General features: G+C 37.2%; 2 protein-coding genes across 7 annotated transcripts in view; one reads left to right on the top strand and one right to left on the bottom strand.

Moving 5' to 3' along the window:
* The window catches only part of LOC103833097, a 1,138,500-nt gene extending 1,118,725 nt beyond the window's left edge, over positions 1-19,775 (top strand). For 2 of the 5 annotated variants that reach the window (XR_004449952.1, XR_004449953.1), the window contains one exon: positions 15,652-15,848. Coding sequence is in view for 1 of the 5 variants with exons in the window: in XM_033276557.1 (XP_033132448.1) it covers positions 16,105-17,406 (1,302 nt within the window). In the remaining 4 variants the exon portion in view is untranslated. Of the gene's footprint in view, positions 1-14,284; positions 14,962-15,651; positions 18,898-18,927 lie in introns of those variants that run through there. The other 3 variants (XR_004449955.1, XR_004449954.1, XM_033276557.1) reach the window with 3 other exon arrangements.
* LOC117127150 lies at positions 6,654-13,771 on the bottom strand. 2 transcript variants are annotated; one of them, XR_004449957.1, is made up of 3 exons: positions 9,743-13,771; positions 8,458-9,645; positions 6,654-8,371 (listed from the first exon to the last, which is right to left on the bottom strand). XR_004449957.1 is itself a non-coding variant. In XM_033276566.1 (2 exons), the coding sequence occupies exons 1-2, from the start codon at positions 10,119-10,121 to the stop codon at positions 9,110-9,112; spliced, it is 915 nt and encodes a 304-aa protein (XP_033132457.1). In that variant the 5' UTR covers positions 10,122-13,771; the 3' UTR covers positions 6,654-9,109. The 2 variants fall into 2 exon arrangements, 1 of the variants encoding a protein (XP_033132457.1); XM_033276566.1 differs by having other exon boundaries at positions 6,654-9,645.
* Positions 19,776-26,122: the final 6,347 nt, after the last annotated feature.

A 26,122-nucleotide genomic window follows, 5' to 3' on the forward strand; every position in this document is an offset into this window, starting at 1 on the left:
AGAAATTCGTCGGAATATGCCTATTCCGACGAATTTCTGACGAACCCATTCGTCGGTATCATTTCGTCGGAAAAAGAATTCGCCGGAATTTTGTCAGACCTTCCGACGACTTTCTGACGAATACCGAGAAACGTCATTCTGACGAACTTCCGACGATATTCCGATGCGGACACACGAGACCAGAGTTCATCGGGAAAACTATATACCGACGGAGAACGATCCTCGGAAAATACCGACGAACGAAGTCCTCGGCAAATACCGACGAAATGAAGGCGTCGGACTATACCGACGAACCAAGTCCTCGGAAAATACCGACGAACCATAGTGATAGAACCAAAATAAGGATCACTCTTTCAGTAAGGTTGATATGAACCCAGATCCGAGAGGATTGAGAACTGATGCATCTAGGGGTGACACTAAGGGTTGCGGAATAGCCCAAAGATACTACCAGACTTCGATCGTTGCCGGATGTGACGCACCGGTCCAACAAAAGAAGGATCGAAACTTGGAGATAACCTCACCAAGAAACTAAGAAGTGTTCTAAACAAAGAACAATGAGAGAAACTCATAAAAAGGGAAAAACAATCTGTGTTATTTCGTGGCTCTAAGGCCTTATTTATAGGATTACAAGTTGTAGAAATCCAAAGAAGAATGTGCCAAAAATAAGACATAGAAACTAGAAATGAAGACTTTGACTAAAAACCGAAATTAATGATTTTTGTTGAATTCTTTTTCCCATGCACGACCAAGACTTTCTTGCTGACTCCCTCTTGGTATTCTTGATGAGAATGTGCTTGAAATGGACTGAGGAAAGGGCTGGTCGAATTTGAAAAGAAACAATCCCATAATGAACTTTTTATGAACTTTTCTTTGGACTGAAAAGGCCCATTTCGCCCAGCAGCTGAACCAGCTCCATCTTCAGTGTTACTTAGTTCATTCAGCTCCAAGCTAGTGCATTTGGCTTACTCAGCTCATCCAGCTCCATAGTAGTGTCACTTAGCTCACTCAGCTCATCTAGCTCGCCCAAGTAAGTGTCACCTCGTCCAGCTCGTCCAAACTGGATTCTAGCTCGACCATATGTCTTCAAATGTGAAGTTGGACGGGAAAGACAAGCTCCAATATGGTCAGATCGGTCATCAGGCCATGGTTCCAGCCAAAGCTCCTTGCCGGACGTATGCGGGACTCCAGGCTGGTTCGGCTCCATGTACTGATCCGTGGACCGCGGTCTATCATTCCCTCCTTCTTCAAAAGGATTTGTCCTTAAATCCAAAGTACCTATATCAAAAAGAGAAGAATTAGATACAAAGGAATTAAAATTCATGGAAAAATCAGGGAATGAAAAATATGGACAGAAACTTCCTTGGAGTTTTGAAGTCATTTTCATCAAGAAATTCCAAGTACTTTGGCGCCCATTGGTGCTTGCTCTCCTTAGAAACTGATCATGCTTATCCTGTTTATTCAAAGCAACTAGAGAAACCACATCAAATCTGGTAAAGGAATAATCAAAGGGTTTCTCTATCCTTAAGACACCAAAAACAGGATCCAAGCACTTAGGATAATCATCAAGGACGTGGGCAAGCATTAAGCAAGTAAGCTGGTTGCCAAAAATTGATTTATCAATCTCAAAATCAGGCCAAGGTGAGAAACTGTTATGGAAAGAAAGAGACAATGCCAAATTTGAAAAATTATCATCATGAAGGAAATCAAAAGAATTCTTTGGCCAAAGAAATTTTAGTTCATGCTTTTTCCTACACCAAATCTCTTTCAAAGCACAGCTCAATGAAATCAATTCATGAAAAGGTTTGAGCAAAACGTTTTTCAACCAAGTAAGAATATGTTTTCTCTTTGAAATTCTCGGTTTCAAAACATTTTCATGAAGAGTAGAGGCAATCAACTCATGATCCTTACAGTGTTTTTGTTTTGGACAGGAAGTTGACTGAAGAAACACATTTGGGTCATGGAGGATGATCAGCTCCAATTGTTTTTCATGTGGTGAACACTTTGCTGCCTCTTTTGTTGGGTTTTCTCTGGTTTGTTGGCTGAATGAAGAAGGCAGTGCTGTCTTTGGTCTGGCCGGTTTTGGTGGATGGATCATAACTTCAAGATCCCATGGCCATTCCTTCTGATTTCGGTCTTTCTGAGAAGCTGGGAGATCCATATGGAACCCTATGATCGGTTTTGGCTCAGGCCGCTTCTTTATGGGGCATGAATATCCTTTACAAATCTGGTACTCGCGGATAGACGGACTGAAGAACCTATGGTTTGGAAAATTCATAACTTCTTCATCCGTGAAGATTTTCATGCGATTCCAAGCCTCAGTGAATCCTTGATGATTTGGCTTTCGAGTAAAATTGGAGTCAAGACAAAAGACCTTCGGAATGTTGAGATATCCTTCTTATACTGAACCTCTGTCGCTGGCACCAAGGTAGCCGGTTTGAACAACAAAGCTTCTCCAAATCTGAGGTTGTTGGGCACGGCCAATGCTTTCATTCAGAGGCTGAGCCTGTCTTTCCTGGATACTCAAAACAAACACTAAAAGACCAGGATCAAATGTGCAAGAGAGATACTTGTTCAAATCAAAATTTAAGATATCATTTCCAAGAACAAGTAGTACACTTTTCAGCCTGTCAAGATGCAAATCAAAATAGAAATTACAGACAAGAATCTTGTCAAGATATGCAACAACTTTAATCATTTCCAAAACGTCCATATCATTATCAACATCTGAACACACAAGCTTAAGTTCAGATTGAGAAACAACTATCAAAGACTCAAGACATTTTTCAAAGAATGTGTTGTAGACCAATATATCATCAACACTCAAATCAACAAAATTCTCACAAGATGATCTCAGAAAATTCCAAGTTTTATCATTTTCAAAACTCAAGAGATCAGGCTGCAAAACAGAATCACAAAAATCAAGTTCACAAAAACCAGTTTCAGTTTCAAGTGAATTCTGTTCCAGCATCTTTTTAATTAAGAAATCGTCCAAGTCCAGAGAAGATGCAAACAAATCATCAGTGATCAGTCTATGCCTAGACGAGTTCAGATCAAAGCTATTTTCTTTGAAAACAAACGAATCAAAAGATTTTGTAGCATAAAAATCAGTTTGTTTCAAATCAAGCTCAAGATACTTTTCAAAATGATCAAAAACTTTGCTTTGTTCCAGGGACTGATAAAAGCTCAAAATAATTTCAGAACTGATGCCAAGGTCAGTTTGAAAACGTTGCTGATCAAGAAATTTATCAGGTTCAAAGATTTTAAAAGAATTAATCATGTTTCCAAAAACAGATTTTGAAAAATAATTTTCTTTTATCTTATCTAGACCAAAACAAATCACATCAAGAGAACTGATCTTATCAAACATGTCAGGCAGAGAAATAACTAATTCAGATTTCTCACAGTGCTCTTGAAGATCAGGAAGCAAAGGGGCAGGAGATGAAGGAGCAGTAGTTGTGCCGGAATCAAAGCAAAGATGGCTCTCCATAAAGGTGGATATGATGCTTGTTGCTTCTTCATCAAAGACTGGATCAGGTTCGTCCTCCACATTAAAGATAGGTTCTGGGACTTCATCCAAAGATATCCAAGTGTCAAGACATGGGCACTGATGTGGAATATCCAGTGGCTCTTCCTCAAAAACCTGTTGAGACAAAATAAAGCTACTCGGATGCTCCGGTTGCAAAACAGTTAGTTCTACATTAGCCTGTTCATTATCATTTATAAACTCAGATTCAAGATAAGGAAGATCACAACTTTCTTCACAAGACATCAAACTTTCAATTGGTTCTTCATCATATTCATCAAAGGTAGGTAAAGAATCTGAAAAATCTTTCAACTCCTCAACATGGGTTTCAGATTTACCTTTGGATTTCTTGCTAATGAATAAGGATGGCTCAGCTACAGGTGCACGTGTGAATGTACTCTTCTTATGGCTCTTGCTGATGTCTTTGAGGGCTTTCATCATTCCCTTCTCAAAATTGTCACATAAATCTTGGACATCAAACTGATCGAATCGCCTCTTTGGATCAGCTTCACCTTGAGACGACTTGAAAGGTTCATTGCACCTCCTGTTTGGCCTATCCTGCACAATAACAAACTCATCAAAATTATTCAAAGAATATTTAAATGAAGATTGAGAGATAGTTTGTTGTGGGGATTTCTCCTTGCTACTTTTCCTTTGAAGACCAAACATCATAACCTGAAAATCTCAACACAAAAGTTAGGAAATAAAACTTCACACTCTCAAGTGTTTTAATCTCACCCACTCAAGTGTTTCTCTCAGATTTAGTTGATCACACACAGGTTTCTACTCAATGTTCTAAAAGAACAAATCAAAGAATCCCAATGGGCAAATCCAAGCAAACAAGGGATTTTTCTCAAGATAGAAAGATAAGAGAGTTTTTTTTTTTTTGATTTTTGAAATCCGTTTCTCCTCAGCCAGCGGGCTTTCTCTTCCACCACCAATCCACAAAACAAACTTTGAACTTTTTTTTTTTTTTTTTTGAATCAAATCGTAAATCTTTTTTTTATATATATATGGATGGTAATGAGGGGCCCGGATTTAAGAAAGGTAGACGAAGAAGTGTTTGAAGAAGATGGAGAGATGAGAAGATGGAATGATAATAGAGTTACCGGAAGAGTGGCTCTGATACCACTTGATAGAACCAAAATAAGGATCATTCTTTTGGTAAGGTTGATATGAACTCAGATCCGAGAGGATTGAGAACTGATGGATCGAGGGGTGACACTAAGGGTTGCGGAATAGCCCAAAGATACTACCAGACTTCGATCGTTGCCGGATGTGGCGCACCGGTCCGACAAAAGAAGAATCGAAACTTGGAGATAACCTCACCAAGAAACTAAGAAGTATTCTAAACAAAGAACAATGAGAGAAACTCATAAAAAGGGAAAAACAATCTGTGTTATTTCGTGGCTCTAAGGCCTTATTTATAGGATTACAAGTTGTAGAAATCCAAAGAAGAATGTGCTAAAAACAAGACATAGAAACTAGAATGAAGACTTTGACTAAAAACCGAAATTAATGATTTTTGTTGAATTCTTTTTCCCATGCACGACCAAGACTTTCTTGCTGACTGCCTCTTGGTATTCTTGATGAGAATGTGCTTGAAATGGACTGAGGAAAGGGCTGGTCGAATTTGAAAAGAAACAATCCCATAATGAACGTTTCTTTGGGCTGAAAAGGCCCATTTTGCCCAGCAGCTGAACCAGCTCTATCTTCAGTGTTACTTAGCTCATTCAGCTTCAAGCTAGTGTCATTCAGCTCATCCAGCTCCATAGTAGTGTCACTTAGCTCACTCAGCTCATCTAGCTCGCCCAAGTAAGTGTCACCTCGTCCAGCTCGTCCAAACTGGATTCTAGCTCGACCATATGTCTTCAAATGTGAAGTTGGACGGGAAAGACAAGCTCCAGTATGGTCAGATCGGTCATCTGGCCATGGTTCCAGCCAAAGCTCCTTGCCGGACGTATGCGGGACTCCAGGCTGGTTCGGCTCCATGTACTGATCCGTGGACCGCGGTCTATCACATAGTCCGTCGGTATTTTCCGACGAACATTGATTCGTCGGTATGTTCTGACAAACCAGTGTCCGTCGGTATTTTCCGAGGACATGGTTCGTCGGTATAGTCCGACGCCTTCAATTCGTCGGAATATATCAATTTTAATAAGAATTAATTTTGTATTTTTATATATATTTTTTATATTAAAAATTAATAAATAAATAAAATCATAAATTTAAAACTAATAATATTATAGAATTTAAATTCATACAAACCGAAATAGAAAAAAACATTCAGAAAGTTTAAAATTCATGCAAAACGAAATTAAAAAAAAAAACATTTAGAAAGTTTTAAAAAGCAGAAAAAAACTAAGAACTCGAAGACATCAAACGATCTAGCTTCTGCATTATCTCGGCGTCGAACTTCTTCTGGGATGCCAGCTCAGCAAGGATAGTGGCATTCTCCGAACGGATAGTGGCATTCTAAGAAAGGATAGTGGTGTTCTGCTCCCCCAATGCCCCAATCCGTTCATCTTTGTCATGTAGCTCCTCGAGAATCATGGGATCGGCATACGGAGCTTGCGAAGAAGATGCCGGATACGAAGAAGCACGGCGGGCCAACCCAACTAAACTGCCTCCTTTCCTTTTAGGAACCACCTACAAAAATATTTAAAGTTAGTAAATATGGACAAATTAGTAATCGACATTATAAAATAAAAATATTAATAAAAAAAATTACCTTTTCAACCATCTCATTTATTTGCAATAGGGACAAGTTCGTTGATGCTCCCGTAGAATCGGCGTCATCAGAGAGAGGCTGAGATTGAGATGCTATTTCAGCTTCCACCAAATCAACGACACCTTTGATCACGAGGTCCTCAATTTGACCCGTCTTCTTGTTAGTGTGAGCCACCTTAATGAGTTGGAGACGATCAACAGGATTACCGTCATTTTCTTCGATCTAAAAAACTGCCATTATTAGTCAAGGAATATATAAAATATTTATTTAAAAAATATAAAGATAAATAATAAAAAAAAAACTTACAAGTTCATCCTCCTTAGTAGACATAGAGCAAGCGCCGAGGTTGTGCACATACATACCTTTCCCGCCACGATCGCTCTTCCGGTTCTTGGAGTTCCTAGAAGACGTCTCTGCATTTTGTTCCTTCTCCCAATGAACTATCAACTGCTCCCACACCGTCCCGTTGATGAACCGTGGCCTCTTGTTCTTCTGCCAAACTGTCTTCAACGCGTTTATCTGCTTCGTATAAGAGTCCATGTCCTTTTCGTTGAATTTCTTACGGACTGTTTCCGTGAGATCGGAGTGCTAGTTGAACTCTTGCTACAAAACAAACATAATATAATAAGTAAATATATTAGAAAAATGTAAATACTTAAAAAAAATGAAGAGTTTACCGCAAACTGTCGAAACCACAACTCTCGTTCTTCGGAAGGGATCACACTCCACTTTGGATATCCAAAACGAAGCATGGAGTACATCATCTAGTTGATGCTCCTGCTAATGCCATTTCTCGACTTGGTGAACCTTTAAAAAAAATACAAGTTAGTTAACAAGTTAATTAATGGAAAAAAAACATAATGCTACAAAAAAAAATACACTAACCAAGTGCTATGTCCTCGTCGTGGGTTGGGATGGAGAACCGGGAGATGCTCTCGACCTGGTTGTTGAACCAATAGATCAACTGGCATGACCCCCGGATCCTGTTGAGCAGCAGCGGGAGGGGCAGCGGGAGCTGGAGCAGGAATATATGCGGGAACCGAGTTTTGTTCGTGAGACGATCCCGATGCACAGGAACTGCTCACCGAGCTACGTCGAAGACGGGCTGCGGGGCGGGGTACATCCTCGGACCTAAAATAAAAATTAATACATCAAAAATCTTTTCAAATCATTTCTATTTTTAATGTTTTCATTTATATATTTACAAAAGGTCTTATAAACGTTTAAAAAACAATTAAATCTTTTATTATACATAGTTTATTACTGGAAACTTATAACGAAATAGTGACGACCATTTTCGACGGAATTCCGACGACTTAGTGTTTAAGGGTTGGTTACAAGTTTCTAAATGCAAAATCCAAATCTTTGATAATATATATAGTATTTGCATAAAGATTTAACAATAAAAATGTTTTTATAACACGATTTTACACAACAACATTTTTTGTAGTGTAAGATTAGATGAATATGATTGTATAAGTATATGAGTGTTAAGATGAGATGTTATGAAAACAATGATATGCATACATAAATATTTTAATGAGTTGTTATATTTGAACGGTTGCGATCTAATACTATACTAAACACTTATTATGTGTTATTTTCATAGTTTTGGCATATAAATTTATAGATTTTTATGTCTGAAATTTTTTAGAAACACATGTCCTCGGTAATTCGTCGGAATATACCGACGACATTCCGACGAACTTGTCTTGTTCGTCGGAATGTCGCCGGTATATTCCGACGAATTACCGAGGACATTTCCAAACTTTAATGAAACTCTTTGTCGTCGCTATGTCGTCGGTATTTTGCGAGGGATTTCCGACGGACCAATAAAAAAAAAAAAACTAATCAGAATTATCTGAATCTTCATCAAACTCCCCAACCTCAGCTTCTGGCTCCGAATGTACAACAACATCAAGTCCAAACTCAGTCAAATCCTCAACGAGTTCAACATTTGCCAAATCTTCAACTGCCTGGGCGTTGCTGGTGGACTCTGGTTGCAATGGTTCATCATCATCAGAAGTTCCATCCACTCGTCCTCTTGGGTTGATTTGCGTTACAGTGACCCATGGATCGTCTCTGTACGTCACCCGAGGGTAACTGATGTAGCACACCTATACATATCAATTATACAAATATTAGTAAAATATATAACATTAATTAATTATATTGGTAAAAAATTATGAATAGATTGACATACCTGATCAGCTTGCAAACCAAGAATGAAGGGATCACAATATTGAAGTTTCCGCCGCGAATGAACTGATGTAACACCAAACGCATCAATATTCACTCCTCTATCTGGGTGGTGTCATACCAATCACAATAGAATACTACACAACACAATCCAACTATTCGAGGAAATTGGATTTCCAATATTTCTTTTAAGTTGCCGTAGTAGACATCGTCACCGGAAGAAGATGAAACACCAGCATCATATGTTGTCTTAGAATGACCTTTCCTTGTGAATGCATATCCTCGCGTACAAAATTTTGGATATGATTTGACCACATAGTTTGGTCCCTGCACAAATTCGTGTATCCAATCATCGAACACAAAAGCTCTGGCCAAACCATCATTCACCTATAAATTAAAAATATATATGAGTGAAAAGTTAATTAGTTTATATTAAATTTAAACTACTCATTTGCATAGGGTAATATGATATATGACTCAGATAACTACGAAGCCACGCAGCAAATCCGTTATCTCTAAGTTGTTGAAGCTCATCTTCTGTTGCATGCCTGTGAGTAATACGCAACTCCGCCATATATACTCTATATACAAAAATATTATCAATATGAAATAAATTTGTTGAATATTAATCTAACAATGTAAATGAATAAATATTTTTACCTCTCATATTGTAGAACATCTTCATAGTTGGTGAGCAAATATGTTTGCAAATGAGCGTGCTCAGTGTCCGTAAGTCTGCGCTTTGTGAAGTTTCCACTAAGTCGTCCTATTTCCTTGAACATGCTTGGGACAGTAACATGATATGTTGCTCTCTCCCCTCTGTCATCATGCCGAGCAGGTCTTCGGTGTTTTGTATGCACTTCTGGTAGAAAATAATTTTCAGCAAAGATTGCAGTTTCTTCATTGATCACCTGTGCCACTATAGATCCTTCCACTCTGCTTTGATTTTTGACCATCTTCTTCAGATGATGCATATAACGCTCAAAAATATACATCCATCTGTATTGCACAGGACCACCAAGTTCCAATTCTCTTGCGAGATGAATAACAAGATGTTCCATTACATCAAAGAATGATGGAGGAAATATCTTCTCGAAGTTGCACATGCTGACTGGTGCGTTTGTCTTCAAATTATTAATACCCTCTTCAGTCACTACTCTGCTGCATAAGTCGCGGAAGAAAACACTTATCCCTACATAGATAAAAGACATAATTTTCATAAGTATTAAGTTTATATAAGCATAATTGTTAAATATAAAAATAAATTAAATTGTAAAAATATAAGATACCTGCAATTGCTTCATGAACATTACGTGGCAATAATGCTGAAAAAGCAAACGGAAGGAGGCGCTGCATAATTACATGACAATCATGACTCTTCAAGCCAGTAAACTTTCCTTCGCTTCTATCAACGCAGTTCCCCAAATTTGAAGCATATCCGTCAGGAAATTTCACTTTATCTGTAATCCAATCAAAGAACTCTTCTTTTCTAGCACCATCCAGCCGATAAATGGGAAAATGGGCCGTACCGTTCTCATCAACGTGAAGTTCAGAACGATCACAGATATCGACTAAATCCAACCTTGACTTCAAATTATCCTTCGTTTTACCTTGGATGTTAAGGACTGTGTTCATTAGATTGTCGAAGAAGTTCTTCTCAATATGCATGACATCTAAATTATGCCGCAATAGATGACTCTCCCAATATGGCAGATCCCAGAAAATACTCTTTTTGTGCCAGTTATGTAGATCTCCAATCGCACTTACTCGAATGTTTTCATGTCCACCTACATCTGGCGTCCTTTCTGCATCAAAATCTCTAAACTGCTTCAACAAATCTTCCCCACTAACTTCCTCAGGTGGACCATCAAACACCTGCTTGTTCTTCGTAAACGAAGTCTTACTCCTGCGGTATGGATGATCGGGTGGTAGAAATCGTCTGTGACAGTCAAACCAACACGTTTTCCTTTCGTTCTTTAGTTGGAAAACATATGTGTCATCTTGACAATATGGACATGATAGCCTCCCATGTGTTGTTTATCCAGATAACATACCATATGCTGGAAAGTCACTTTTTGTCCACATAAGTACTGCCCGCATCTGAAAGTTTTCTTTGCACGAAACATCGTATGTCTCAAAACCATGTGCCCATAGTTGTTGCAACTCATATATCAGTGGTTGAAGAAACACATCTAGTGATCTTTTAGGATGATCTGGCCCGGGGACGAGAATTGAGAGAAACAAAAACTCTCGTCGCATGCACAAGCTCGGCGGTAAGTTGTACGGTGTCACAATAACTGGCCATAGAGAATACTGCCTTCCATGCTTTCCAAACGGGCTGAAACCATCAGTAGATAATCCAAGATAAACATTTCTTCTCTCTTCAGCAAATTCTGGATATGTTAACTGGAAATGTTTCCAAGCCTTCGCATCTGAAAGATGTAAAATCTCACCATTTATGGAATGCTCTGCATGCCATCTCATTGCTTTTGCTGTGCGCTCACACTGATACAACCTCTTCAATCTTTCCGTCAAAGGAAAATACCACATTCTTTTGAACGGGATCGGAACTCTTCCCCTCGTCTCCTGATAACGAGGTTTCCCACAAAATTTGCATACATTCCGTGTCTCATCCGCTCTCCAGTAGATCATGCAGTTGTCAATACATACATCTATCACTATCCAAATGAGGTTTATCCATCCACGAACGATAATAAGCTCCTGAAGACATGATTTTCACGGAATTGTTATGACTAGAGAGAATGAAGTGTGAATGAAGTGTGAATGAGTTGAATGAGGAGGGGTTGCATTTATGGGAAATTGCTTACGGCCATCTGACGACTTTCCGACGGAATTCCGACAGATATAAAGCAGTCCGTCAGAATTCCGTCGGTATTTTCCAATCTCAAACGGCTATAAAACAGTCATATATATTTGTCGGCAACGGTCACGTGGTTCGTCGGAAATTCATCAAAAAATGCCGACGGAATACCGACGACCGTAACGTTTATATCTGTTAATCGGAATGTCGTTAGAATTTCGTCGGTATATTCCGACGAATTTCCGACGACTACAACGGTTATATGTTTTATCGGAATGTCGTCGAAAAGTCATCGGAAAATTCCGACGAATTTCCGACGACTTCAGTTTTTTTGTTTTCGTCCGAAAGCGGTCGGAAATCCGTCAAAACCGTCTGACGACGTTGTAGTCCGTCGAAATCTCCGTCGGAATTCGGCGTGTTTTCTTGTAGTGGAGGGGTGGGCAACAGGGGAGTCAGTCAGTGAGGTATGAGACGCTAAACCGCAAACCACTGACTCAGTATGTAGCACTACGACTATGTAGGTCTAACTCTAGCATGAAACAACCACGGTGCCTAGTACACCTCACAAAACAAACATATGCCTAAAGCACAATACAAACAATGCACTGATAGTACCAACTACTCTATGCACCCCGCATTTCCTCATAAAGATATATATTATCACCAGGCGTACAGTAGTTCATCTCTGCACTACCACAATTTGCGCATCGGCGACTGATACAAACGTCTTTGTACCCCCGCAATCTCACTGCTCATCTAAGGCTTACACAAACATCTTTGTGCACCGCAATCACACTGCTTGTCGGCGGCTTACACAAACGTCTTTGTGCACCCACAATTACACTGCTCGTCGGCGGCTTACACAAACGTCTTTGTGCACCCGCAATCCACACACACGGACTTATATATATATATATATATATATAGCAGTTTTAACATCACTCAATTCATTCAAATGTTGAATCCTCTATTATCCTATTTTCGGTTTAACAATCAATAATAATAATAAACAAACAAGACTCTCAAACAGACTCGATTTTCAGAGACGGATCATGTTTCGAAACTAGACTTTCCATAATAGTAGTACTAAACTAGCTCGAGATTAGACGAAATAGCCCTCATCTTAGCAACTGGCTGAAATGATCGACGGGAGATGGTCAACTGGAACACCAGAGTCAACGACTTAGGCTCAGAGTCTCAGAAAATAAAGTTTTCAAAAATGGAAACTTTTCTAAAATAGAAACTTTCCTAAAATAGAAACTTCCCTAATATAACTTATTTTCTAAATTAGAAACTTTCCTAAAATATTCTAATAACTAGAAATATGGAAGCCGGAAGCTCGTCTAGAAATCCCGTCGGAAGCTCGCCCAGAAATTTCGTCGGAAGCTCACCCAGATTATCCATGGTAATATTTAAAATCATGTCCTATATGTAAAGTAATATTTGTTTACCATTTATGGTGATTAATTTCATTAATTATTTTGATGTAGTCTTCATTATTTTAAATTTATTTTCATTGTTATTTTCTAAATTTTGATTATTCCTTGAGAATTATTATTTTCTTTGATTAACATCGAGAATATATTTGTAAATGTTTTGATTCTTGCTGATTTACTGTTAATTGTAATTCTTTAATATGTGTATTTCACTGTTTAACTTATCACGTAGTTACTTGTTTAAATAAAATTTGAGTTGGATATTTTTAATATATTTTATTTAGACTAAAATGTTGTGGCGTAGATAATTAATTTTCTTTCCATTTTATTTCTTTTAGTTTTATTAAATATTCTATTTTAATTTGTGGAATATCAATTTAATCTATTATATCTAATAAGAACTGCTCATACTATCTTTAGCTATCACATTTATTATTTTACAATTGCATAGGTTGTCAGATAATTCTTGTGATTCTGATTAAGAATCGCTTGAATTTCCTTTTTCGTCTATTGAATTATCACTATCTGTTTCTTCTGATAGTTCTGATTATGATACTAATACTTTAGTTAATCTTTTTTTGAGTATGTGGTTGATTTTGGATTTTTGAGGGAACAGTAGACCCTGGAGTGGCCTATAAGTGGAAGCATAGGCTGGCTTCGTGTCTGCAGACCATCAATTGTCCGTTGCGCCTTTGTCTTAATATCGCAGAGTTGTATCTGCGTGGAGATGCATTAGTATGGTGGGATGGAGTGCGATCGATGCGTGATGGCGACATGACTTATGAGGATTTCCTCATTGCATTCGACAAGAAATACTTTCCCAGAGAAGCGTTGCACCAGAAGAGGAATGCTTTTGAGCATCTGAGGCAGGGTACTAGGAGTGTCAGGGAGTACGAGCGAGAGTTTTGCCAGCTCCGCTTGTTTGCTGGTAATCATTTTGATGCAGAGGACTTGATCAGGAGGTTCTTAGATGGTATGCGAGTCGATCTCCGTGGCAGGTGCAGTATGGTTAATTACACCAGTTTGGAGGATCTGGTAGAGAAGGCTGCTGTGCAAGAGGCATGTATTGCTGAGGAGCAGAAATTTTTCAAAGAATCTCAACCTAAGTCGGGAAGGAGTTCAGAGCAACAAAAGAGAACATGGGAACAGTTAGGAGCACCTAGTTGCGACAAGTGCCATCGCCACCATTTTGGAGAGTGCGTCCAGTGTTTTACTTGTGGTAGGATGGGACACGTGTCCAAGTATTGTCGGAGTAGACCAGCCGAAGTTCAGGGTACTGGGCAGATTGCAGCTCCAGCAGCGGGACCTGGTAGTTGCTTTAATTGTGGTCAGACGGGTCATTATTTCAGAGAGTGCCCAACGAGGGAACATACTACACTTCCCCCGCCGGCTAAGCGTCCGACCATCGCCCCATGAGGATTTTCTGCAGGAGGCAACGAGGATTGAGCCGATTGATGGTATGTATCTTTCACCTTGGTAGTTTACGGTGTATGTGTGTGCACGTTGTTCTATGTGGTTATCTTGTGTTTTTAAGATCAAGTTTCTGTTCGTGTCCTCTGTTTTCATCTCATTCTTCTCTCCCTTGAATTCGGGACGAATTCCGATTAAGGGGGGGGGGGATAATTGTAACGACCCTAATTTTGTTTTGGTAGAGCCTTTGTGGTTTTATTAAAATTAAAGCCCAATTCTCTCTTTTTATTTTGTCCCACATTGGAAGTTTAGAAAATCTACCTCCTTTCCCTTCTCCTATATAAGAAACTCCAGCCTTTCTTTTTATTCTCATCAAGTCAAAGTATTTCTTTGCGTGTGACGAGTTGTTGTTGAATTATTCGACGACCAGTCGCTAGTGAATTTTCTGGTGAGATTTCCGGGTGAGCTTCCGGCGAGATTTCTGGGCGAGCTTCCGGCGAGATTTCTAGACGAGCTTCCGGTGGGATTTCTAGACGAGCTTCTGGCTGGTTTTTCTAGTAAGTTTGTTGCCTCCTTATTTCTAGTTATAGGAATATTTTAGGAAAGTTTCTAATTTAGGAAATAAGTTATATTAGGAAAGTTTCTATTTTAGGAAAGTTGCTATTTTAGGAAAGTTGTTATTTTAGGAAAGTTTCTATTTTAGGAGAGGTTTCTATTTTAGGAAAGTTTCTATTTTATGAAACTTATTTCCAGAGAAGCTGAGCTTAAGTCGTTGATTCTCCTGTTGCAGTTGACCTCAGTTGACCGCATCTTCCGTTGTTCATTTCAGCCTGTGGCTAAGGTGAGGGCTATTCCGTTAAATCCCGAGCTAGTTTAGTACTAATATTATGGAAAGTCTAGTTTCGAAACATGATCCGTCTCTGTGAATCGAGTCTGTTTGAGAGTCTTGTTTGTTTATTATTATCATGATTGTTAAACCGGAAATAGGATAATAGAGGATTCAACGGTTAAATGAATTGAGTGATGTTAAAACTGCTATATATATGTATATAAATATATAAGTCCGTTTGTGTGGATTGCGGGTGCACAAAGACGTTTGTGTAAGCCGCCGACGAGCAGTGTGATTGCGGGTGCACAGAGACGTTTGTGTAAGCCGCCGACGAGCAGTGTGATTGCGGGTGTACAAAGACGTTTGTGTAAGCCGCCGACGAGCAGTGAGATTGCGGGGGTACAAAGACGTTTGTATCAGTCGCCGACGTGCAGAGTGTGGGAGTGCAGAGATGGACTACTGTACGCCTGGAGATATACATATATCCTTATGAGGAAATGCGGGGTGCATAGAGTAGCATGTACTATCAGCGCATTGGATGTTTTATGTGGTGTATTAGACACTGTGTTTGTTTCATGCTAGAGCTAGGTCTACATAGTCGTAGTGCTATGTACTGAGTCAGTGGTTTGCGGTTTAGCATCCCATACCTCACGGAGTAACTCCCCTGTTACTCACCCCCTCCTATCCCTTTTCCCTTTTCAGGTGAGACTGACGAGCAGGAGTGATTGCTATCGGATTGGTGCTTTGGGAGTTTTATTTCTTTTCTTTTTCAAACTTGCGGTTTTATACTTTTATCGATATTTTTGGGATTTATTATGTTATTTAGATTTTATGGCTATTTATTGGATTTATGACTTTGGAGTTGACTTTTGAGAAGTAATAAATGGAGATTTTAGACTTTTTACTTATTTAAATTATTTTGGAAAATACGGGTGTTACAATTTGGTTTCAGAGCGGGGTTCCGTCCCGGCTCTGACCCGGGATGGCGATTTGTTGGGACGTGGTTTTGACTCGGTTTTAGACGATTTTTAAAATATTTATGGGAATATGGGGGTTTTAAAAATAAAAGTAAAAAGCACCTTTTTGCTTGCGTTATGTCTTGCATCGTTAGTGTTCGGTTTCGACAGAAGTTAATTGAATTGCTATTTCTTTCAGATGCCGCCGCGTAAGAGAGTTGTTCGCACTCAGGCCGCCAGTGCTTCTCGAGAGGGTGGAGATGAGCATGTGCCGCCACCAGTTCCACCGATTGATCAGGATGCCCTTAGGCAGATGGTGCAGGATGCTGCTAGACAGGCCGCACATGAGGCAGTTCAGCAAGCTGTCCAGGAGGCTGCTAGAGTAGCTGCACAGGAAGTGGTTAGGCAGATGGCTGCAGCTCAGCAGGGTCAGCAAGTTCCGCCAGTTCAGGCTCAGGGGCATCAGCAGCCCCCTATTCAGCCGGTTCCACCAGTTCAGGTTCAGGGACAGCAGCAACCCCCTATCCAGCATGTTCCAGGGATTTTCCAGGTTCCACCACCAGCGCCACCCGTTCTTCCAGGGCAAGTTCCTGAGGTTGTGCCACCCATTCTTCCAGGGCAGGTTCTTGAGGTTGATGAGACGCTTATGCGGGTAATGAGACAGATGAAAACTGTGGATTTGGAGACTTTTGAGGGAACAGTAGACCCTGGAGTGGCCTATAAGTGGAAGCATAGGCTGGCTTCGTGTCTGCAGACCATCAATTGTCCGTTGCGCCTTTGTCTTAATATCGCAGAGTTTTATCTGCGTGGAGATGCATTAGTATGGTGGGATGGAGTGCGATCGATGCGTGATGGCGACATGACTTATGAGGATTTCCTCATCGCATTCGACAAGAAGTACTTTCCCAGAGAAGCGTTGCACCAGAAGAGGAATGCTTTTGAGCATCTGAGGCAGGGTACTAGGAGTGTCAGGGAGTACGAGCGAGATTTTTGCCAGCTCCGCTTGTTTGCTGGTAATCATTTTGATGCAGAGGACTTGATCAGGAGGTTCTTAGATGGTATGCGAGTCGATCTCCGTGGCAGGTGCAGTATGGTTACTTACACCAGTTTGGAGGATCTGGTAGAGAAGGCTGCTGTGAAAGAGGCATGTATTGCTGAGGAGCAGAAATTTTTCAAAGAATCTCAACCTAAGTCGGGAAGGAGTTCAGAGCAACAAAAGAGAACATGGGAACAGTTAGGAGCACCTAGTTGCGACAAGTGCCATCGCCACCATTTTGGAGAGTGCGTCCAGTGTTTTACTTGTGGTAGGATGGGACACGTGTCCAAGTATTGTCGGAGTAGACCAGCCGAAGTTCAGGGTACTGGGAAGATTGCAGCTCCAGCAGCGGGACCTGGTAGTTGCTTTAATTGTGGTCAGACGGGTCATTATTTCAGAGAGTGCCCAACGAGGGAACATACTACACTTCCCCCGCCGGCTAAGCGTCCGACCATCGCCCCATGAGGATTTTCTGCAGGAGGCAACGAGGGTTGAGCCGATTGATGGTATGTATCTTTCACCTTGGTAGTTTACGGTGTATGTGTGTGCATGTTGTTCTATGTGGTTATCTTGTGTTTTTAAGATCAAGTTTCTGTTCGTGTCCTCTGTTTTCATCTCATTCTTCTCTCCCTTGAATTCGGGACGAATTCCGATTAAGGGGGGGATAATTGTAACGACCCTAATTTTGTTTTGGTAGAGCCTTTGTGGTTTTGTTAAAATTAAAGCCCAATTCTCTCTTTTTATTTTGTCCCACATTGGAAGTTTAGAAAATCTACCTCCTTTCCCTTCTCCTATATAAGAAACTCCACCCTTTCTTTTTATTCTCATCAAGTCAAAGTATTTCTTTGCGTGTGACGAGTTGTTGTTGAATTATTCGACGACCAGTCGCTAGTGAATTTTCTGGTGAGATTTCCGGGTGAGCTTCCGGCGAGATTTCTGGGCGAGCTTCCGGCGAGATTTCTAGACGAGCTTCCGGTGGGATTTCTAGACGAGCTTCTGGCTGGTTTTTCTAGTAAGTTTGTTGCCTCCTTATTTCTAGTTATAGGAATATTTTAGGAAAGTTTCTAATTTAGGAAATAAGTTATATTAGGAAAGTTTCTATTTTAGGAAAGTTGCTATTTTAGGAAAGTTGTTATTTTAGGAAAGTTTCTATTTTAGGAGAGGTTTCTATTTTAGGAAAGTTTCTATTGTAGGAAACTTATTTCCAGATAAGCTGAGCTTAAGTCGTTGATTCTCCTGTTGCAGTTGACCTCAGTTGACCGCATCTTCCGTTGTTCATTTCAGCCTGTGGCTAAGGTGAGGGCTATTCCGTTAAATCCCGAGCTAGTTTAGTACTACTATTATGGAAAGTCTAGTTTCGAAACATGATCCGTCTCTGTGAATCGAGTCTGTTTGAGAGTCTTGTTTGTTTATTATTATCATGATTGTTAAACCGGAAATAGGATAATAGAGGATTCAACGGTTAAATGATTTGAGTGATGTTAAAACTGCTATATATATGTATATAAATATATAAGTCCGTTTGTGTGGATTGCGGGTGCACAAAGACGTTTGTGTAAGCCGCCGACGAGCAGTGTGATTGCGGGTGCACAGAGACGTTTGTGTAAGCCGCCGACGAGCAGTGTGATTGCGGGTGCACAAAGACGTTTGTGTAAGCCGCCGACGAGCAGTGAGATTGCGGGGGTACAAAGACGTTTGTATCAGTCGCCGACGTGCAGAGTGTGGGAGTGCAGAGATGGACTACTGTACGCCTGGAGATATACATATATCCTTATGAGGAAATGCGGGGTGCATAGAGTAGCATGTACTATCAGCGCATTGGATGTTTTATGTGGTGTATTAGACACTGTGTTTGTTTCATGCTAGAGCTAGGCCTACATAGTCGTAGTGCTAAGTACTGAGTCAGTGGTTTGCGGTTTAGCATCCGATACCTCACGGAGTAACTCCCCTGTTACTCACCCCCTCCTATCCCTTTTTCCTTTTCAGGTGAGACTGACGAGCAGGAGTGATTGCTATCGGATTGGTGCTTTGGGAGTTTTATTTCTTTTCTTTTTCAAACTTGCGGTTTTATACTTTTATCGATATTTTTGGGATTTATTATGTTATTTAGATTTTATGGCTATTTATTGGATTTATGACTTTGGAGTTGGCTTTTGAGAAGTAATAAATGGAGATTTTAGACTTTTTACTTATTTAAATTATTTTGGAAAATACGGGTGTTACATATTTTTTCTGAAAAGAAAGACGGCAATCATTAGATAAACCGTTCTTTGCGGAAATGTTGATTTCAATCATTTCTTTGAAATATGTTGGTTTTAAAAATATATTTATACCATTTAAGATCTCCTAATATCGTACATCTTAAATTTGTTAATACAATTTTTTACTTTCTAATTCTTTTGCTGGATTACTAATAAAGTGCATTGTTAGAGTTGGATTAATACTTCTACCGCATTTTGGTGTTCTACTTCTTCATAAAAACCATCTACGTTTTCTACTCTTTTGGTTTCAACATGATCAAGTATTGATTCTTGCGTAATTTAATCTAGTGAATTGCCCCACCAATATTTTAATGCCTCCATCAATTCCAGTTACTAGCATAATACATATAATACATGCTTGTTTATCAGTATGACCTCAGCTTTAAATGCTACTAGGTGACCGGTCCGCACCCTGTGCGAGCATAAGAACATGACCGGTCCGCACCCTGTGTTCTCTCTCGGCCCGTACCTCACGAGAGGGAACACAATAACGTCAGTATGAAGAGGCAGATATTGTGTGTATGTATAATTGCAACGTCACAAAATATTTTGTGTGTTTACGAAGATACTTTTATTCAGAAAATAGAATAAATAGTGTATAGTTTTAGAAGTAACAGATTTTATATTATCATTAATTAGAATTGTATTGTATATGTTTCGTAATTCTTTATTTTAAGTGAATAATATTATTTTCTATAAATAATAAACAAACATTTATGTAGACATAATAAAAGAAAATATAATAAAAATCAAATATTATCCATAAATAATATATATTATGAAGTACATTTCTCGATAAAGAAAGCAAATTCAATTAGAAACTTGTAAAAAACTAAATAAATTTTGTAAGCAATTTGACGGGTTAACATTATTTGATAGATTTATAAATTTTTAAATTTTATTGAACATGAAATAATATTAAATTGACATACCTTCATCGGTCTTCTAACTCATCACAACCCATCTAGCAAATATAAAAAATAAATAATTGCAACAGTTTATTTATTTTAAAATTTGTATTTGAAAAAAAAAAGTAGATTAAAATTACGTAACGTGACTACGAAATATACTGAAAAACTTGTTTGTAGACAACATTCAATATTTTTGTCTGCGGCTTCCCTTCTTTACCAGTTATTAGGATTTTTGATCCAGATCTCGACTTAACTCTTGAAAGTGAAACTTTGCCTTGCATTTTGTAAGCATTTTATAAATTATTTTAAAATTATGATAAATTTATTCTTTAAATAACGATAAATAATTTAAAAATAATATTAATAAACCTTTTTGGATTTTGTAATATTTAAAATAATTATTATATAATTATATTCGAACACAATTCATCAAGTAGAGTATAAAAATATTACAATTATCTTATATAAAATTTCGTTCATTGTATTTTATAGTTTATAAATATTAGAAGTAATAAACAAAACATTATTAATCTTTCTATAATTTCGAATTAGTTTCAATAAATTGTTATTTGTAATATTCGTTAGATTATATGACAAGTGATGTTAAATGATTTTAGACTTATCTTAAATTTTTAGATCTAAATTAAATAAATAAAAATTAAAAACAATCGAATCCGATCTGAAATAACCGAATCCGAACTAAAAATACCCGAACCCGACCCGTAGTACAGAAATACCCGAACGGGTTCTACACCTCTATACCGAAATACTCAAAAATCCAAAATACCCGACCCAAACCCGAACGGGTACCCGAATGCTCACCCCTACTAATTAAAAACTTTAAAATATTTTCTAAGCAAATGTAATTAATATGATATCAACATGCGCAAGTTTACTGTTTGAATAATAAGGAAAGTTTTTAATATTTGTATTAGCCCAAGGCTAAACTAAATCGATAATTATTATCCCCTAGCTATATATCGGCTTAACGAAATAGACAATAGTTTTGGGCTTTTATACATAAGTGATTGATTAAAATAAATGAAAAATAAAATTCAAAAAAATCGACCAATAGAATTATAACAATTTTTCTGAGAAGCTCTATATTAATGACATGTCAGCAGAAATCACTAAAGTGACTTCTCTTTTAATGTATAGGAGGATATCGGCCATTCCCCTTTCTTGAAATAAATTAACTACTTCATATTACGAAGGTCCATCAATATTCAATATATATATATATATATATATATATCTTCTCCAGTTTATACAGTATTAGAATATTTATGGTGTTCTTCAAATAATATATCAGGTGGAGTATGCTGTGAATAATAAAGATTTTTAAATCTCATTAATTTTTTTTATTCGATTTATTTCTTGATTATCATTTTCTGACTGTAATGATGTTTGGAAAGATTCATTATCATTTTCATCTATAATATTAATTCCTTTATTTTTATCTAATCTATCTAATATAGTTGTAATTAATTTTAAGATTTCATTCTCAGGAAAAATAATTTGTCTTGATATTGGTTTAAAGATTGGAGTGGTTATAGATGAAAATGGATGTTGAGTACTTTGGCTAACCTGGTCTAATTTATTATTTTCATTCATCTATGTTGTCTACTTGTTTAGAAATTGTGTACAAAAATTGGCTTTGACAATTATTTGTTGATATATTAAATATCTTGTAGGACTCGGATCCCTATCATCTTTATTAGCTCTTGGTTTAAAAGGTATGCCAATTATTTCGTCGTTTTGATTTATTTATTTTTAAATCTTTTAATGGTGAATGAATTGATTTAATTTTATTACCATCTACTTGTTCTCATACTTGACTTAAAGATGAACTTGTATTAATTATTTTAAATGGATAATTTATATTATAGGGGATTGAATATGTTTCAAACCATATAAAATGGAATATTTCTTTTTTTTTAGCATCATGCAATTATACCATTTTTTTCAAATGCAGCGAAATCTTCTATCTACTCTGCAGGTCAGAACAAGTTGTTGCTGCATCAAAGTGCTGAGATGCAGGGTCTCTCTGTTGGAATGTTGCCATATCGGTATCTTGGGCTCCCATTGACGACTAAAAGCATGGACCAGATTAGATTATGAGCCACTCACTGATCAACTCGATACAGGCTCTTAGCGTGGACCCATCGGTCCATATCTTTTGTGGGTCGGCTTCAGCTCAGAAAGTCGGTCATCTCTAGTGTGATTAACTTCTGGTGCACAGCCTTCATTTTGCCAAAAGCTTGTCTAGATGATATAGAGAGTTTATGTAGTGCTTTTTTTTTGGTCTGGCTCACCTAATTCACATCATAAGGCAAATGTAGCTTGGAGTGATCTTTTTTTACCAACAACAGAAGGTGGTTTGGGGATTCGGAAACTTAGAGAAACATCAACAGTTTTCGCATTGGGTCTGGTATGGAAGCTCTTCACCTTGTGTGGCTCTCTTTGGGTTGCTTGGACTCAGGTTGAGTTAATGAAGAAATGGTTGTTTTGGGAGGTTAAAGACTCAAATAAGGGGTCTTGGTTGTGGAGAAAACTGTTGAAACTAAAGCCAATGGGGAATGTGTTTCTGCGCTTTGATGCTCATAATGGGGAATCAACCTATTTCTGGTTAGATAACTGGTTAGGTACGGGTCGCCTCATTGATAAAACATGAGATTTGGGACCGACGTATCTTGGGATCCTTAGGCAGGCCTTGTACGGATGGGGAGTGGAACATTAGAAGGCGAGGTAGGAGAGTTTTCAGTGCTGTCTATGATGAGATGAGAGCGCGGGGAAGCCAATTTCAGACGCCGGGAAAGATGTTATACTTTGGAGACATGGAGATGACGACTTTAAGGATCACTTCTCTACTTTGAGAACGTGGGATCAGATTAGGGACAGGAATCAGGAAGTCCCATGGCATCGTCTTGTTTGGTCTCCTCAGTAAGTTCCGCGACAGACTTTCATTGTCTGGTTGGCTTTTAAGGACAGGTTATCAACCGGTGTTCGAATGAGGCAATGGGGGATCACTCAAAGTTGTTTGTTTTGTGGAGAGAAGGATGAAAGCAGGGATCATCTGTTTTTTGCGTGTCCTGTCACATTCACCATTTGGATTACTTTAACAGCCAACTTGCTGGGGTCTTCAGCATCACCGGACTGGTCCACCATGGTGACTTCTTTGCTGCGATCGAGGCAACATTTTTTGGATATTATCCTGTTGAAGCTAGTCTTTCAAACTAGTATTATTTCATTTGGAGAGAAAGGAACTCGAGGCTACACCAGGGGGCTTGGCTGACCACTGAGGTAATGATACGTCGTATTGATAAACTCATTAGAAATATGATTCAGTCTTTGAAATATTGGGGAAGTCTTAAATTGGAAGGGCTTTTTCGAAGATGGCTTGAGGTTTATACAGGTTGAGTGATTTGGAGAATATGATCTCCTTTTGTTTTTGAGTTATAATTAGCTTTCAATTTTCATTGTAAATGCCCATTCATTCTTTGATTAATAAATATAAAGATTAATAAAAAAAAATTATACCATTTTTCTCTAAATTTATTTGTTTGTTCTTCAGTGAATATTTTGAAATACTAATTACTTTTTTCTTCTGAATAAAAGTCTTCTTTAATGTATTGTTTATCAATTTCATATTTTTTGGTTATGACATTTATGTATTTAAAGTCAGATGATGTAGGAATTTGTTCCGGTTCAGCTACAGGTACTTTGAAACTCTACTTGAATTGTTTTGTATAATATCTTGGTTTACACTTTCTGTTTCTGTATCTGCACTAGATTGACCAGTACGGTATTTGGAAAAAGAAGCTCTTGAATTATATGAACTAATTTTGGGTGGAAGTGGATCTCTATAAGATACAAGTTAAAATAATGTTTTCCATCTTTTTGTTCAATATTCTTTTGTTTAAAATTTCTAAGGGGTTGAGTAACTTTAATTTTCCATTGATATGGAATAGTTATGGCATCCCACTTTAATTGTTTGGGTGCGTTTGTAGCTGTTGGAGTGTCTTTACTATGAACATCTAAAATTGTTGTTTCTCCTTTATCTTGTAATAAACATCTTGTTTTAAATTCAGAGGTTGATTGTTTAAAATAAATCTGGTAGAGTAACAAATATCAATGTCGTTCATTTTAGAATTTGATTTCTGGTAAATGAACATTTAATGTTAGGGTATTTAGTATTAGCTGGGTCATGTAAACTTACTTGAAAGTTAGAAGCGTAATTAAAGTATACTAGGTAATAACCTGCGCCTTTCGCGGAATGTGATTATTAGTTTTGATATTTTTTTAAAGAGACATTAATTTGTTTAATCTGGATTTCGGTTCGGTTTTAGGTTGTTTTTTTATTTTTAATTTCCTAAAATATAACTGTCATTTTAAATCAATATTTATTTAGTTTTTTCGGTTAAAATGTTAAGAAAAAGACTAGGATAGCACCAGACCAAATTTATGTTCCCAAAGTAGCACTCAAGGTTCAAAGTCACAAAAATAGGTTTCATTAAAGAGGTAAATATACACTTATACCCCTTGGGTTAATTAATCCAAACCTTAGGGTTTAGAGTTAAGGGGTGGGGTTTTGGAATTAAGGTTTAAAATTTTATAAAACAAAAATATTAAAATAAAAAATAAAAATTTTAAAAACAGTTTTAAAAAGTATTTTTAAATTATAAAAAGAAAATTTGAAAAAATAAATAAATAAATAAATTTCAAAAAAAAATTATAAAAATTTCGAATCTGAAAACATATAATCTGAAACTATAAAAAAAAATTTTTTTTTTTCATTTTTTTAATTTTTATTTTATTTATTTTTATTTATTTTTGTTTGTTTATTTAATTTTAAACCAAGGGTATTAGAGATATTTTACCCTTTAATGAATGTCATTTTTGTGACTTTTTCCTTCTAGTGCTATTTTTGAGACATAAACTTCAAAAGGTGCTATTATTGACAATTGCCCTAAAATGTTTGATGTTTTTGGTTTTTTTTTTTCTGTGATAATCAAATATTACTATTATTTGTTTGTTTTCATGTTATGAATCTTAGATAGTCGTGATGTCGAACCAATGGTTTCATATTATTGTTTCTAAACGGATAATAGTAAAAAAAAAAAAATTTATCCAGACAAATCATTTTACTACAATTTGTTCGATAGTGAAAGAAGCATTAAGAAAAAAAAAGAATATTTTAACTTCCAAAAAATTAGATATTTCAGTTGTGGTAAATACTTAGTTATAAGGTGCTAACGTCAATGTGCACATGTATGTGTATCTAATAGTATATAAAGATGGTTGATAAATATATAAAGATATTCTTAATTAGTATTAAATGACATTTTTTTCAAAATAATTCATGAAAAATAAAATTCTTAAAATGAAATTATTTAAAAACAAAAATTTTGTAAACTTTATATAAACTATAATATATAACTTATATATAATTCTTTAAATATATGTATATACATGCATATAACGGATCAAATTGGACATCTGTTCCTATAAATATTGATATTTTTCATTTTTTTACGGACATTGCATTTTAGTATTTGATTTGCTTCGTATAGTAAAGGATATCCGGATTTTTCGGTTCAAATCAAAACGGATCACGAAGCGAATAAAAATTTATGAATAATTTGTCTAGCTATATTCGTAAACAGTAAAAATAACATAAAGAAGAACCATGCATGATAGTTTTCTATTAAAAAACGTAAAGTACATAGTGTGAACATAATTATGTAGAGTTTGGCTGAAAAGCTTTCTACATGTGACATATGTCCAGTTTAGTGTGAACGCATTTATTATAATTCTTCTCCTTTAATATATAAGCGATAGCTCCGCTGCATAAGTTAGATTGGACTGCTCCAAGGAGTAAATCTTAAAATTTTAGCTTCGCTGCATAAGTTAGATTGGACTGCTCCAAGGATAGAATCTTAATATTTTAGCAAAGTTTTATCTCTTAATAAAACAAGGGGATTGGTGAATCTTTTCCGGTTCTTGATA

The sequence above is a fragment of the Brassica rapa genome, chromosome A08, assembly GCF_000309985.2.
Source record: "Brassica rapa cultivar Chiifu-401-42 chromosome A08, CAAS_Brap_v3.01, whole genome shotgun sequence".
In the NCBI taxonomy this organism is placed as follows: domain Eukaryota; kingdom Viridiplantae; phylum Streptophyta; class Magnoliopsida; order Brassicales; family Brassicaceae; genus Brassica; species Brassica rapa.